At 43.1% G+C, this 13,399-nt stretch overlaps 1 protein-coding gene across 3 annotated transcripts in view; it reads left to right on the top strand.

The window, feature by feature from the left end:
- scf (Calumenin scf) overlaps positions 1 to 4,252 on the top strand; it is a 45,155-nt gene extending 40,903 nt beyond the window's left edge. For all 3 annotated transcript variants that reach the window (XM_070103069.1, XM_070103068.1, XM_070103070.1), the window contains exon 7: positions 1,521 to 4,252. In XM_070103069.1, the coding sequence (XP_069959170.1) occupies positions 1,521 to 1,709 (189 nt within the window). In that variant the 3' untranslated portion in view covers positions 1,710 to 4,252. The remainder of the gene's footprint in view (positions 1 to 1,520) is intronic.
- The last annotated feature ends 9,147 nt before the right edge of the window (positions 4,253 to 13,399 follow it).

Below are 13,399 nucleotides of genomic sequence, written 5' to 3'. Positions count from 1 at the left end.
ACTTGACTTAATAATGGACAAAGATGAACTGCAGTGTCTGATTTCATCTCCAGTTTGTTGGTTAATTGTAAAATTGTAAGCAGTAACATCTTGTGAGATGGACTTCAATGAAGCAATGTAGAAATTACATCAAGAAATATTTTATGAGGAGATATTAGCTCTAATCAGAGAACAGTGATAAAGTAATTCATGAAATGGAGCCATAAGCTTTGGATTAAAGATTAATTAAACAATAGCATTTCCATCCTGGGACCCTAGATTATAGAAGTACAACAATGTTTAGGTTCGGACATGTAGAGAGAATGGAGCGAAACAGAGTGACTTCAAGAGTGTATCAGTCTGTAGTGGAAGGAAGGCGGGGTAGGGGTCGGCCTAGGAAAGGTTGGAGGGAGGGGGTAAAGGTGGTTTTGTGTGCGAGGGGCTTGGACTTCCAGCAGGCATGCGTGAGCATGTTTGATAGGAGTGAATGGAGACAAATGGTTTTTAATACTTGACGTGCTGTTGGAGTGTGAGCAAAGTAACATTTATGAAGGGGTTCAGGGAAACCGGCAGGCCGGACTTGAGTCCTGGAGATGGGAAGTACAGTGCCTGCACTCTGAAGGAGGGGTGTTAATGTTGCAGTTTAAAAACTGTAGTGTAAAGCACCCTTCTGGCAAGACAGTGATGGAGTGAATGATGGTGAAAGTTTTTCTTTTTCGGGCCACCCTGCCTTGGTGGGAATAGGCCAGTGTGATAATAAAAAAAAAAAAAAACAATGTTTAGGCTAAAAATTGGCACAATAAAAGAATTGCGAAAGGTTGGCAAGGTAAACCAGTGGTGAGATAACCTTTCTACAGTGATAAAGATCAGCCAGTATTCATGTTCAAAGATTTGTAATTAAATTAACAGTGCTGAATAACCCACATGAATTAAGTGTTTCATATGAATATAATGATGATAAAAATGTGGCCAGATGAATTACAGGACTAATAATACTGCAGCACCATGAATTAATGTCTCATATGTACATTACTGTATAAGTAAAGAGCTTTCCTGTTAGCCTAAAGTTAGAGGGAGGAAGTAACTTTTGATGCTGTATTTCTATTTGAACTATAATTTTATATTGTATTATAGTATTTGCCATTTGACTCTCTCCTTTACACCTTGCCATTGTGAATGAATATAATATACATATTGTATTTTTCAAGATTCTTTGTTTATATTTATTTTTAACCTTCAAATGTCATGGGGAAAACTGATGAGAAAGTGAATGAGAATTATCATAGTTTTAATTATAAATTTTATTAGTTTTAGCTTATGGCAGTCATACTTCTCGATTACATTTTTCTTCTCAAATTTCTACTGGGATATGTTTTTGGTATATACAGTATCTGTAAGTGCATTTAATATTGTTAACCATATTTTGTATTTAACAATTTTTTATATTTTTTTATTACTGTGCCATAATGTATTTTCTAAATTCTAAAATCATACTATACTGGCTTTTCAGTTATGTTTAAGTAAAGTATTAAATATTCCAGGTGAAAGGCTGGATTATTCCACCTGACTATAACCACTCTGAGGCAGAAGCTAAGCATCTCATTTATGAAGCGGACACTGATGGTGACAAAGTGCTTACTAAAGAAGAGATCCTCAATAAGTATGATGTTTTTGTGGGCTCTCAAGCAACAGATTTTGGTGAAGCATTAGTCAGACATGATGAATTTTAATTTTTTATCAAGTGGTTAGGAAATTAAGAGACAAACAACAGTGGTAAAGTGTATAGTATGTGAACTTGCTTCTGCAATACTGACAGAACACATGCCCATAAACTTAGCTTTGCAAAAATATATTTGTTATAAATGAAAATAATTTTGTAATACATTGGGTATCTTCAGTATGCCCTTTTCCCACTCGATAAAAAACAATAACCTTCAGATTAAAACAGGTACCAGTAAACATTGACTTTTTTTCAGTGTACATATTAAAATGCAGCTTAGATTCATCAGCCTGATGTGGGGAAATTTGTGTGATTATCAGAGCTGTATTGTGTGTAACTGTGTCACAAATGCATAACCACAAGTCTGATGCCAAATATAGGATGAGTAACATCTTGGTGTGCAGGGTGATTACCCATAAACTTCTTGCATTGTTTTAATCATTATTTAAAGATAATATGCTCATTGAATTCATTTTATTATATTTAACAGCTCGTTTATCTAATACTTTTATAATGTTTGATGGTGATCAAGTACACCAGATATGTAAGGATGACAGATTAACAAAGTACAGTAATTGACAAGTGGACATGTATCCTAATCCATTTTCAAAATTGGGTAAAAATGTCCTTGTCTTTGTTAAACATTATTTTGCATTTGCCAAAGAGGAATTTAAGTTATGTTGCTGTTTTTCAGTCTCAGGGGTGAGAAATCTCTACATATTACTGTTCAAGGCTCTGGGACAAGATGCCAGTTATATACAGTAATCAGTGCAATTTTCTCTCTTCTGCTCCAGATTATTAGTGTTGGTGATACATTACTTCATAATTTTTCTACAGCAATAAGTATGTGATTTTCTTTTCTTAAGACCAAATCGGCTGTTTCACTTGTTCTTTGCTAAAAGTTCTTGCCGAAAATGAGCAACGTTTTGCCTCGCAAATGTCTTTTGATACAATACATGCTTCATGTAATTCCCCATTGACAATTTATTATTACTGCTTTACTATTCAGGACACCTACCTAGCCAAAGCACGTGCACACAAATACAGTGGACCCCCGCATAACGATCACCTCCGAATGCGACCAATTATGTAAGTGCGTTTGTACGTGTATGTTTGGGGGTCTGAAATGGACTAATCTACTTCACAATATTCCTTATGGGAACAAATTCGGTCAGTACTGGCACCTGAACATACTTCTGGAGTGAAAAAATATCGTTAACCGGGGGTCCACTGTACATACACACACTAGACCACCTCTTTCAGTCTGCAGAGTAATTTATTCAGGTTGAGATTTTTTTTTTTCCCAATAGCCAAGGTAAAGTGACCTAAACAAAAAACATTCACTCAAATAATTTCATGTAAGTTTAAATTTTAAGAGAAGCAATACATAATTTATTAGAGATGTACAGTTAACCCAAGTATGCTATTTTGATAAATGACTGCCCCAATGTTTTGGAAAGTACTAGCCCTTGTGGCTTAGCACTTCTTTTTTATTATAATAATAATAATAATAATTGGAAAGGACTTGCCAGTTATGGAAAGCACTATACTCATAAGGGTAATTTAGCGATGTAAATACCAGATTCCTTGGGCACAGTTGACATTAGTTGTAATCTGTTACTTCGGACTTCATAAATATCTTTCCAAAAATATTGGCCTTTAGGGAATTCACTATACTGCACAGTAATTTTAGAAATTGTACATACCAGTATTAACATGTTCCAGAGGACTACTATTTTCTCATTTCTACTTGGAATAAATATTTTGAATGAGCAGTATGCTATTCCCAACACAATCAAATTTTGTGAATGTTTTAATATGTGAAATTAATTTATTTTTATATTTAATGTGAATAAAGTTGTATAACTTTTATGTAAAAAGCTATTATTTATGGTACTTCAAACAGGTAATGTATCAAATTCTTACCTGATTAAATTTCATACAAGAATACTGTAGTGCTGCAGTTTTATATTTCAGCATATAATAGTGTATGCAATAAAAACAATTCACATGGTAATCACCAACACAAGGCACTTTTTCCTGACGAATTCCTATATTTTTTGTTGCTAACACATCCTTTATAGTTCTTATCTATTATATTATTCAGAAGATTGAGAAAAGTACCTTTCAGTAAAATAAAAGATCTCAAGTGAGCAAATGTTTCTAACAAATTAGATGGTCTGCTCAGACTTGTTTACTGTTACTATAATTGTGGGACCCACCAAAGGAAGTTGCCTTTATGGTGAGGGACTTTTGATCCAAGGAAAAGTACTTTTTCTCCCCTTCCTTGAATCAGAGTTGATTGCTTCCTATTTCCCAGGAGTTGTATGACCACTGTGGACTTAGCACTTTTCCCTAGCATAATTGAGAAGCATTAAATTTGCAGGGTTCAGCACCCAGGAATGGGAGGCAGTTCAGTTCAAGAATTATAGATTAAATTCCTTGGATAGAGCCTTCCCTTACAGGCATCAAGACAACTTCCTTGAAGGGTACTGTTACAATATACTTTTTTGTAAATTTACATTCATGTTTTATAATAAACAGTAAAGCTTATTTTGTTTAAATTAAATTTTTAAGTGTAATCATAAGGTTTTCAAAAAGAAGACTGAAGGTTTACACACAAGTATCCTATCATATTTTTGTGGTACCTAAAGGCCTAACATTTGGGAAATGAAAGATGTGGGGGAATAATGTTTGAGAACTATTCCCTAGCTTAAGAACCCTTCGTATATCAGTGGTAGAATACACCATGTTTATAAGACGCCATATGCAGTTTATGGCATTCTGTAAAGTAAATATTTCATCCACCAGAGGTTTTATCAACAGTTGTAAAGTGATTTTTGGCCAAGAATTTTGAAATGCTTTACAATTAGGCCTCTTCAAGGGGGGCTCCTTGGCGTGGTGAAGAGGCTCTTGGTCTGAGGAATTAGCCCTGTCGGTCTTCTTCCTCAGACCGAACCTAATTACCCCCCATTCTCCCCTCCCCTATCCCATCCTCCCCATCCTCCCCTTTTTCCATTCCTCCTCCTCCTCCTCACCCCTCCCTTTTGCCCTTCCTCTTTTTAGCCTTCGTGATTTCTCCCACAGGCGTGCTAGTTCCTAGGTAGGGGAAAGGACACCGGGGTCGATCCCATTCCGTTGAGGTTTCTTGGCGGTGGCGTAGTTTGCCGTGGAATCTGGATTGCCTAGGGATGTCCCGATCCCTCTCCGGTATCCCGGAGTAGCTTTGGGTGTCTTTTGGGCGACGGGTGTATCTCTGGAAGCCACCTTTCGGATTCCGGGGGTGGTGGCTGAAGGAGGTATGCTTTGTGGCGGATATCCGGCCGCCCTCTCTTTTGTCCACCGAGGTAGCTCGGCAGATGTGAGGTTGCTATCCCGGATTGCTGGTTTACTGGCATGAAGGGTAGGGTATGGCACGGGTTCCATGCTGCATCTGCGCTACTAGCGGTGTCGAGTCCTCTTGGGCGCGGAGGGAGATTTCCGGCCCTTTCATTCCTCCTGGGAACTATTCCTCCCCGCTCCCCCCTTTTTTTATTCTTTTTTTTGTTTTTATTTTCTTTTCTTCTTTCTTTTTTTTTCTTAAAAACAAAAAGCAAAGGAGTAACCTAACCATGGCAGCCCTAGTCCATGAAACCACTACCCCCGGGCCCCTTCTTGATACCGCACCCCATTCTGACCCTGCCTTGTGTTTAGACCACTCTTCGGACACTCCTGATGCCCCTGTACCTCTTGCTGGTGCTGTTTCCTCACCCGCTTCAGGTACCGGGGCTTCGACTGACTCCTTCGATTTGTCTGAACTCCGCTCTCCTTTGACTATGCTTCCGGCTTCTCCCTCTACGGTACGGCAATTTTCGAATCGCCCACCCATTTCATGCCGGACCAACTCCGGTCCTACTCCTAAACGCCAACGTCAATCTCCTGATGATGCTCCGTCGTTACCTTCCCATTCTACTCGGAAACGACCGACACGTCAAGCACTCCCTCTCCACGCTCAGTTTCGGACCACACAATGGACTAAATTCTTTACTTTAAGACCAACTTCTTCTTCTGCCTACCTTTCTGACCATAGTATTGCCAAAGCGCTCCTGCGTCATGTTGGCAGAGATATTTCATTTCACGCTCTCAAGAGCGGTACGCGCATCGTCACTGTCCAGAATGCTACCCAAGCTCATGATCTTTCTCTCCTTTCGAATATCGATACTACTCCTATCACTATTGAAAAACATCTTTCTCTCAATTCTTGTAGTGGTACTGTCATTCTGCCCCATACCATAGTCCAACAGAATTTCCAGTCATGTGGCAATGACATTTTTGAACAGCTGGAACTCCAGGATCTCCCAATCCTCAAAGTAGACACTTATGTCCTTCCTGCCCGGGGGCGGAGACGTTACCCTTGCAATGTGGCTCGTTTAACTTTTGACAGCCGAGAACTCCCGTCCTCTGTATATGTCGCGGGACATCGGTTACAAGTTCGAAAGGTGATACCTACACCGCAACAATGTAGAAATTGCTGGCGTTTTGGTCACCCAGCGAAATATTGCAGATCTATGGCCGAATGCCCAGTCTGTGGTGCCGACAACCATTCTAATACATCTTGCAGTCAACCTCCATCTTGCCTTAATTGTAATGAAGCTCACCCTTCGTACTCCCGCCGTTGCCAGGTCTACTTAAATGAACGTGAAATCCGTTGCCTCAAAGAGGCAGAAGGTCTCCCTTATGCTATGGCAGTTACTCATCTCCGCCTCCAAGGGAGACTACCCCGTGTTTCTTATTCTCGTGTTTCCAAACATCCCCCCACTTCTGGGGTCCCATCTTCTGCAGCCTCCTCTGTTGTTACCCCTCCCATAGCCATTACGGCATCTAATCCTTTTGCTGTCCTTGGCTCTGACGTCCCGACTACAACTCAGTCTGTTCTCACATCTTCGCGTCCTTCCTCACAAGCCCCAGTATCGACAAGACCTCGTACGACACCTAATACCAATCGCCCCTCTACTCAGAAGTCCAAAAAATCCACATTGCTCAAATCTTCTTTGCCCCTTCCTTCCCTTCTTCCACCTCCACACGTTACCTTTCCAGTCTCTGTACCTAGTTCTTCCCCTCTCTCTGGCTCTATTACAAGTGTGGAGATTCACCCTCCTCCTCGTACTATGCCTTCCACCCCCGTCCCCTCCCAAGTTTCTCCCTCTTCTGTCACCTCCCAGGTTTCTACCTCTTCTGTCCCCCCCCACACTTCATCTCCAGTCCCTTACACTTTTCCCTCCCCCTCTACTTTGGTACAGTCCATTACTGTCCCAATCTTTACTCACCCTCCTCCTCCTATCTCCAATATGGTTTCCCATACATCTTTGAATTCAGAAACACTTGAAGCCATTTCAGAATATATTGCAGAGACTAAACCTTCAATGGACACTGATTCACTTCCTGTTCCTTCTCTTCCCTCTCCTCCATCTTCACAACCCCATTCTTCGCAACGCTCCGTTCCTTCGCTACTTGAACATCTTCCAATGCCACCACACGTTGACTTTTCTAACCCCTCTAGTCCGTAGGTGCCTTTACCTACAGATTCCTGATATTTTCTTCATCGCCAATCATGGCCTATTTACAGTGGAATATCCGCGGCCTCAGGGGTAATCGGGGTGAGCTTCAGATGTTGCTTTCCAGGTTTTCCCCTGTTGGTGCTTGCTTACAAGAACCAAAATTACACTCGGCTGTTTTCCAACCTATCTCAGGCTATAATTTATTGTATTCTTCGGATCCTTTCTCAGATGGGACCTTTAATGAAAGTGCCCTTCTTCTACGCAATGATATTCCGTACTGTCAACTATTTGTCCATACCTCGCTGCATTACACTGCAGCCCGTATCCACTTGAATAAGTGGTTTACAATATGTTCTTTATATCTCTCTCCTTCTCGAGCATTTTCTATCCCAGACTTTGCCTTTCTTGTTTCATCCTTACCACCACCACTTCTGTTACTTGGTGATTTTAATGCCCACCATTTCCTCTGGGGGGGGTCTCATTGTGACTCACGTGGCATTCAGTTGGAGGCTTTTCTTGCCTCTCACCCCCTCCATGTTTTAAATACGGGTACTCCCACCCATTTTGATCCTCGTACTCATACTCTCTCTTGCATCGATCTATCAGTCTGCTCTTCCTCCACAGCACTAGACTTCACCTGGTCTGTTCTACCAGACTTACATGACAGCGATCATTTTCCGATCATTCTTACTTCTCCTTCCTATTCACCACCTTCCCGTAGCCCTCGCTGGCAATTTGATCGGGCAAATTGGGATCTTTACTCACACCTCACTGCTTTTAGTGAGGTTCCTTCTTCATCCTCCATTGATGAGCTCCTACACATCTTCTCGACATCAGTTTATACCGCAGCTTCTCATTCTATACCCCACACCTCAGGCAGGCATTCTCAGAAGTGCGTGCCTTGGTGGTCTCCTGCTTGTGCTCGTGCAGTACGTTTGAAACGTGCTGCATGGGGCAGGTACCGGTACAATAGAACCGCTGAGAGACTTGTTGATTTTAAGCAGAAGCGTGCGATCGCTCGCCGTGTCATCCGTGAAGCTAAACGCACTTGTTGGCGAGACTATGTTTCCACCATCACCTCTGCTTCTTCTATGAGTGCAGTCTGGAAAAAAGTGAGGAAATTGAGTGGTAAATACTCTCCTGACCCGGCTCCTGTTCTACGGGTCACTGGTGTTGATATAGCAAACCCTCTCGACGTTGCCATTGAACTTGGCACACATCTGGTCCGTATTTCCCGAGGGCTCCATCTATGCCCCTCGTTTCTTTCCTCAAAGTCTGCCAGAGAGTTAGTACCCTTGGACTTTTCTTCTCTCGGAGAAGAACAGTATAATGTGCCTTTTACACTTCAAGAACTGGAGGCAACGCTCTCAGCTTGCCGATCATCGGCAGCTGGGCCTGATGACATTCATATTCGTATGTTACAACATTTACATCGGTCAGCCCTTGTAGTCCTCTTACACCTCTTCAATCTTATTTGGGCACAAGGAGTTCTTCCCCAGCTGTGGAAATCTGCCATTGTTCTCCCTTTCCGCAAACCGGGTACTACAGGACATGATGCCTCCCACTATCGCCCCATCGCTCTTACAAGTGCAGTTTGCAAAGTGATGGAACGCCTCGTAAATCGACGTTTAATGTGGTATTTAGAGACTCACAACAGTCTCTCCGCTAGTCAATATGGCTTTCGTAAGGGTCGTTCTACCATAGACCCCTTACTACGCTTGGATACGTATGTTCGTAATGCCTTTGCGAATAATCACTCAGTTATTGCCATATTTTTTGACCTTGAGAAGGCATATGACACAACTTGGAGGTATAATATTTTGGCCCAGGCCCATTCCTTAGGCCTCCGAGGCAATCTACCATCCTTCCTTAAGAACTTTTTAACTGACAGACATTTCCGTGTTCGAGTCAATAATGTTCTTTCCCCGGACTTCGTCCAAGCTGAAGGTGTCCCTCAGGGATGTGTTCTAAGCACAACACTTTTTCTCCTTGCTATAAATGATTTGGCCTCTGTTCTTCCACCCAATATTTGGTCATCACTCTATGTTGATGACTTCGCTATTGCTTGTGCAGGCGCTGACTGTCACCTTATTGCAGTTTCTCTCCAGCATGCGGTCGACCGTGTTTCCACTTGGGCCACCACACATGGGTTTAAATTTTCAAGTACCAAAACTCACCAAATTACTTTCACTAGACGCTCTGTTATCTCCGATCATCCTTTGTATCTCTATGGCTCCCGTATCCCCGAACGTGATACAGTCAGGTTTCTAGGCCTTCTCTTTGACCGTCGGTTAACCTGGAAACCTCACATTACCTCTCTGAAGGCAACTTGTCACAGCCGGCTAAACCTTCTTAAAACCCTTGCTCATCTTTCCTGGGGAGCTGATCGTCGAACTCTGCTTCGCCTACATTCAGCCCTCGTTTTATCGAAACTCGATTATGGTGACCAGATTTATTCCGCGGCCTCTCCTGCTACTCTCTCTAGCCTTAACTCTATCCATCACCAAGGCTTACGTTTGTGCCTTGGTGCTTTTCGCTCTTCCCCTGTTGAGAGCCTCTATACAGAAGCAAATGTTCCATCCTTGTCTGATCGCCGTGATGCCCATTGCCTTCGTTACTATGTACGCTCTCACGATCTACACAATCCTTCCATTTATAGAATGGTCACCGATATTAGTAGACATTCTTTATTCATTCGCCGCCCCTGTTTGCTCCGTCCCTTTTCTCTTCGCCTGCTTTCACTCTTGTCTTCCCTTCAGTTACCACCTTTATATGTTCATGTAGCATCTCACTTTTCCCTACCCCCCTGGGAAGTTCCAGCTGTTCGGGTCTGTTCTTTCTCACTCCCTTGCTCGAAAGCTCAACTGCCTACGGTGGCTTCCCGCTCTCTTTTTCTTGATCACTTCCACTCTCATTCTCATGCCACCGCTGTGTACACAGATGGCTCTAAGTCTTCAGACGGCGTCGGATTCGCAGCAGTGTTTCCGGACAGCGTCGTACGAGGGCATTTACTATCTTCAGCTAGCATTTTTACTGCTGAACTGTATGCCATTCTTGCAGCACTTATTCGTATCGCATCTATGCCTGTGTCATCATTTGTAGTAGTCTCAGACTCCCTTAGTGCTCTACAGGCTATACGAAAATTTGATACATCTCATCCCCTAGTTCTCCGTATCCAACTTTGGCTACGCCGTATCTCTACCAAACATAAAGATATTGTTTTTTGTTGGGTCCCTGGTCATGTCGACGTACAGGGCAATGAACAGGCAGACACTGCTGCGCGGTCAGCAGTATATGACCTACCAATTTCCTATCGAGGTGTTCCATTTCTAGACTATTTTGCTGCAATAGCTACCCACCTTCGCACCCGTTGGCAACAACGTTGGTCAACTCTGCTCGGTAACAAACTTCATTCTATTAAACCGAGCATAGGTTACTGGCCGTCTTCTTGTCATCAGTGCCGAGGTTGGGAGACCACTCTCTCCCGCCTTCGCATTGGCCACACTCGTCTTACTCATGGGTATCTCATGGAGAGGCACCCTGTTCCTCTCTGTGAGCAGTGTCAAGTTCCAGTATCGATTAGCCACATTCTGTTAGACTGCCCTCTCTATCAACGAGCACGCAGAATTTACCTCCAACGTCGTCTTCGTTCTCCTACTCTCTCTTTACCTTCCCTTCTTGCTGATGGACCCTCCTTTAATCCTGACTCTCTCATTGACTTCTTGACAACGACTGATTTACTCCACAAACTCTGATGATACTTTTCACACTCCCCTCAGCCCTTTCTGGTTCAGTCTCTTGCTGCCCTTTACCCTTTCACCATCCACTGCCCCGCTGTTATCCGTAACCTGTTGCTCATCCATCTCCCTTTTGCCACCTGATGCCCTCGCTTCCTTCCTGCCCTGCAGCGCTGTATAGTCCTTGTGGCTTAGCGCTTCTTTTTGATTATAATAATAATAATTTACAATTAGGATTGGCCAGTAGATTGACTGCAGTTTGCCTTCATGTAGTTTTATAGCAGTATCATGTCTGTCTGATAAGAATAAGTTTGGCCAGTTGCTGAAATTTAGAATGATCCTGGTTTTTTTGTGATGGTGTTAGTGACAATCAAAGCAGATTCTAACTACAACCCATTATGGCTGTCTTCATTGGGGAAGTTTATGCAACTTTTCCAAGTTACAGTGAATAGTAAAAGTGTTCAAATACCTGTCAGGTGTAGTGTTTTCATTGCTTCTCATTCAGGCTTGTGGAGATTTGACCCACGTAAAACTTAAGCCTGTGTGTGTTACGTAGGTACTGGCAAAGACGATGCCATGTGAAAGTTATGTTAAGTGGATGAAATGTCCAGGGACATGAACAATAAAGGCCGAATGCCCAGTCTATCGTGCCGACGACCATTCTAATACATCTTGCAGTCAACCTCCATCTTGCCTTAATTGTAATGAAGCTCACCCTTCGTACTCCCGCCGTTGCCAGGTCTACTTAAATGAACGTGAAATCCGTTGCCTCAAAGAGGCAGAAGGTCTCCCTTATGCTATGGCAGTTACTCATCTCCGCCTCCAAGGGAGACTACCCCGTGTTTCTTATTTTCGTGTTTCCAAACATCCCCCACTTCTGGGGTCCCATCTTCTGCAGCCTCCTCTGTTGTTACCCCTCCCATAGCCACTACGGCATCTAATCCTTTTGCTGTCCTTGGCTCTGACGTCCCGACTACAACTCAGTCTGTTCTCGCATCTTCGTGTCCTTCCTCACAAGCCCCAGTATCGACAAGACCTCATACGACACCTAATACCAATCGCCCCTCTACTCAGAAGTCCAAAAAATCCACATTGCTCAAATCTTCTTTGCCCCTTCCTTCCCTTCTTCCACCTCCACACTTTACCTTTCCAGTCTCTGTACCTAGTTCTTCCCCTCTCTCTGGCTCTATTACAAGTGTGGAGATTCACCCTCCTCCTCGTACTATGCCTTCCACCCCCGTCCCCTCCCAAGTTTCTCCTTCTTCTGTCCCCCCCCTACACTTCATCTCCAGTCCCTTACACTCTTCCCTCCCCCTCTACTTTGGTACAGTCCATTACTGTCCCAATCTTTACTCACCCTCCTCCTTCTATCTCCAATATGGTCTCCCATACATCTTTGAATTCAGAAACACTTGAAGCCATTTCAGAATATATTGCAGAGACTAAACCTTCAATGGACACTGATTCACTTCCTGTTCCTTCTCTTCCCTCTCCTCCATCTTCACAACCCCATTCTTCGCAACGCTCCGTTCCTTCGCTACTTGAACGTCTTCCAATGCCACCACACGTTGACTTTTCTAACCCCTCTAGTCCGTAGGTGCCTTTACCTACAGATTCCTGATATTTTCTTCATCGCCAATCATGGCCTATTTACAGTGGAATATCCGCGGCCTCAGGGGTAATCGGGGTGAGCTTCAGATGTTGCTTTCCAGGTTTTCCCGTTGTTGCTTGCTTACAAGAACCAAAATTACACTCGGCTGTTTTCCAACCTATCTCGGGCTATAATTTATTGTATTCTTCGGATCCTTTCTCAGATGGGACCTTTAATGAAAGTGACCTTCTTCTACGCAATGATATTCCGTACTGTCAACTATTTGTCCATACCTCGCTGCATTACAGTGCAGCCTGTATCCACTTGAATAAGTGGTTTACAATATGTTCTTTATATCTCTCTCCTTCTCGGGCATTTTCTATCCCAGACTTTGCCTTTCTTGTTTCATCCTTACCGCCACCACTTCTGTTACTTGGTGATTTTAATGCCCACCATTTCCACTGGTGGGGGTCTCATTGTGACTCACGTGGCATCCAGTTGGAGGCTTTTCTCGCCTCTCACCCCCTCCATGTTTTAAATACGGGTACTCCCACCCATTTTGATCCTCGTACTCGTACTCTCTCGTGCATCGATCTATCAGTCTGCTCTTCCTCCACTGCACTAGACTTCACCTGGTCTGTTCTACCAGACTTACATGACAGCGATCATTTTCCGATCATTCTTACTTCTCCTTCCTATTCACCACCTTTCCGTAGCCCTCAATGGCAATTTGATCGGGCAAATTGGGATCTTTACTCACACCTCACTGCTTTTAGTGAGGTTCCTTCTTCATCCTCCATTGATGAGCTCCTACACATCTTCTCGACGTCAGTTT

Source organism: Cherax quadricarinatus, chromosome 84 (genome assembly GCF_038502225.1).
Source record: "Cherax quadricarinatus isolate ZL_2023a chromosome 84, ASM3850222v1, whole genome shotgun sequence".
Taxonomy (NCBI): domain Eukaryota; kingdom Metazoa; phylum Arthropoda; class Malacostraca; order Decapoda; family Parastacidae; genus Cherax; species Cherax quadricarinatus.
This window is presented reverse-complemented; position numbering and strand designations above follow the sequence as displayed.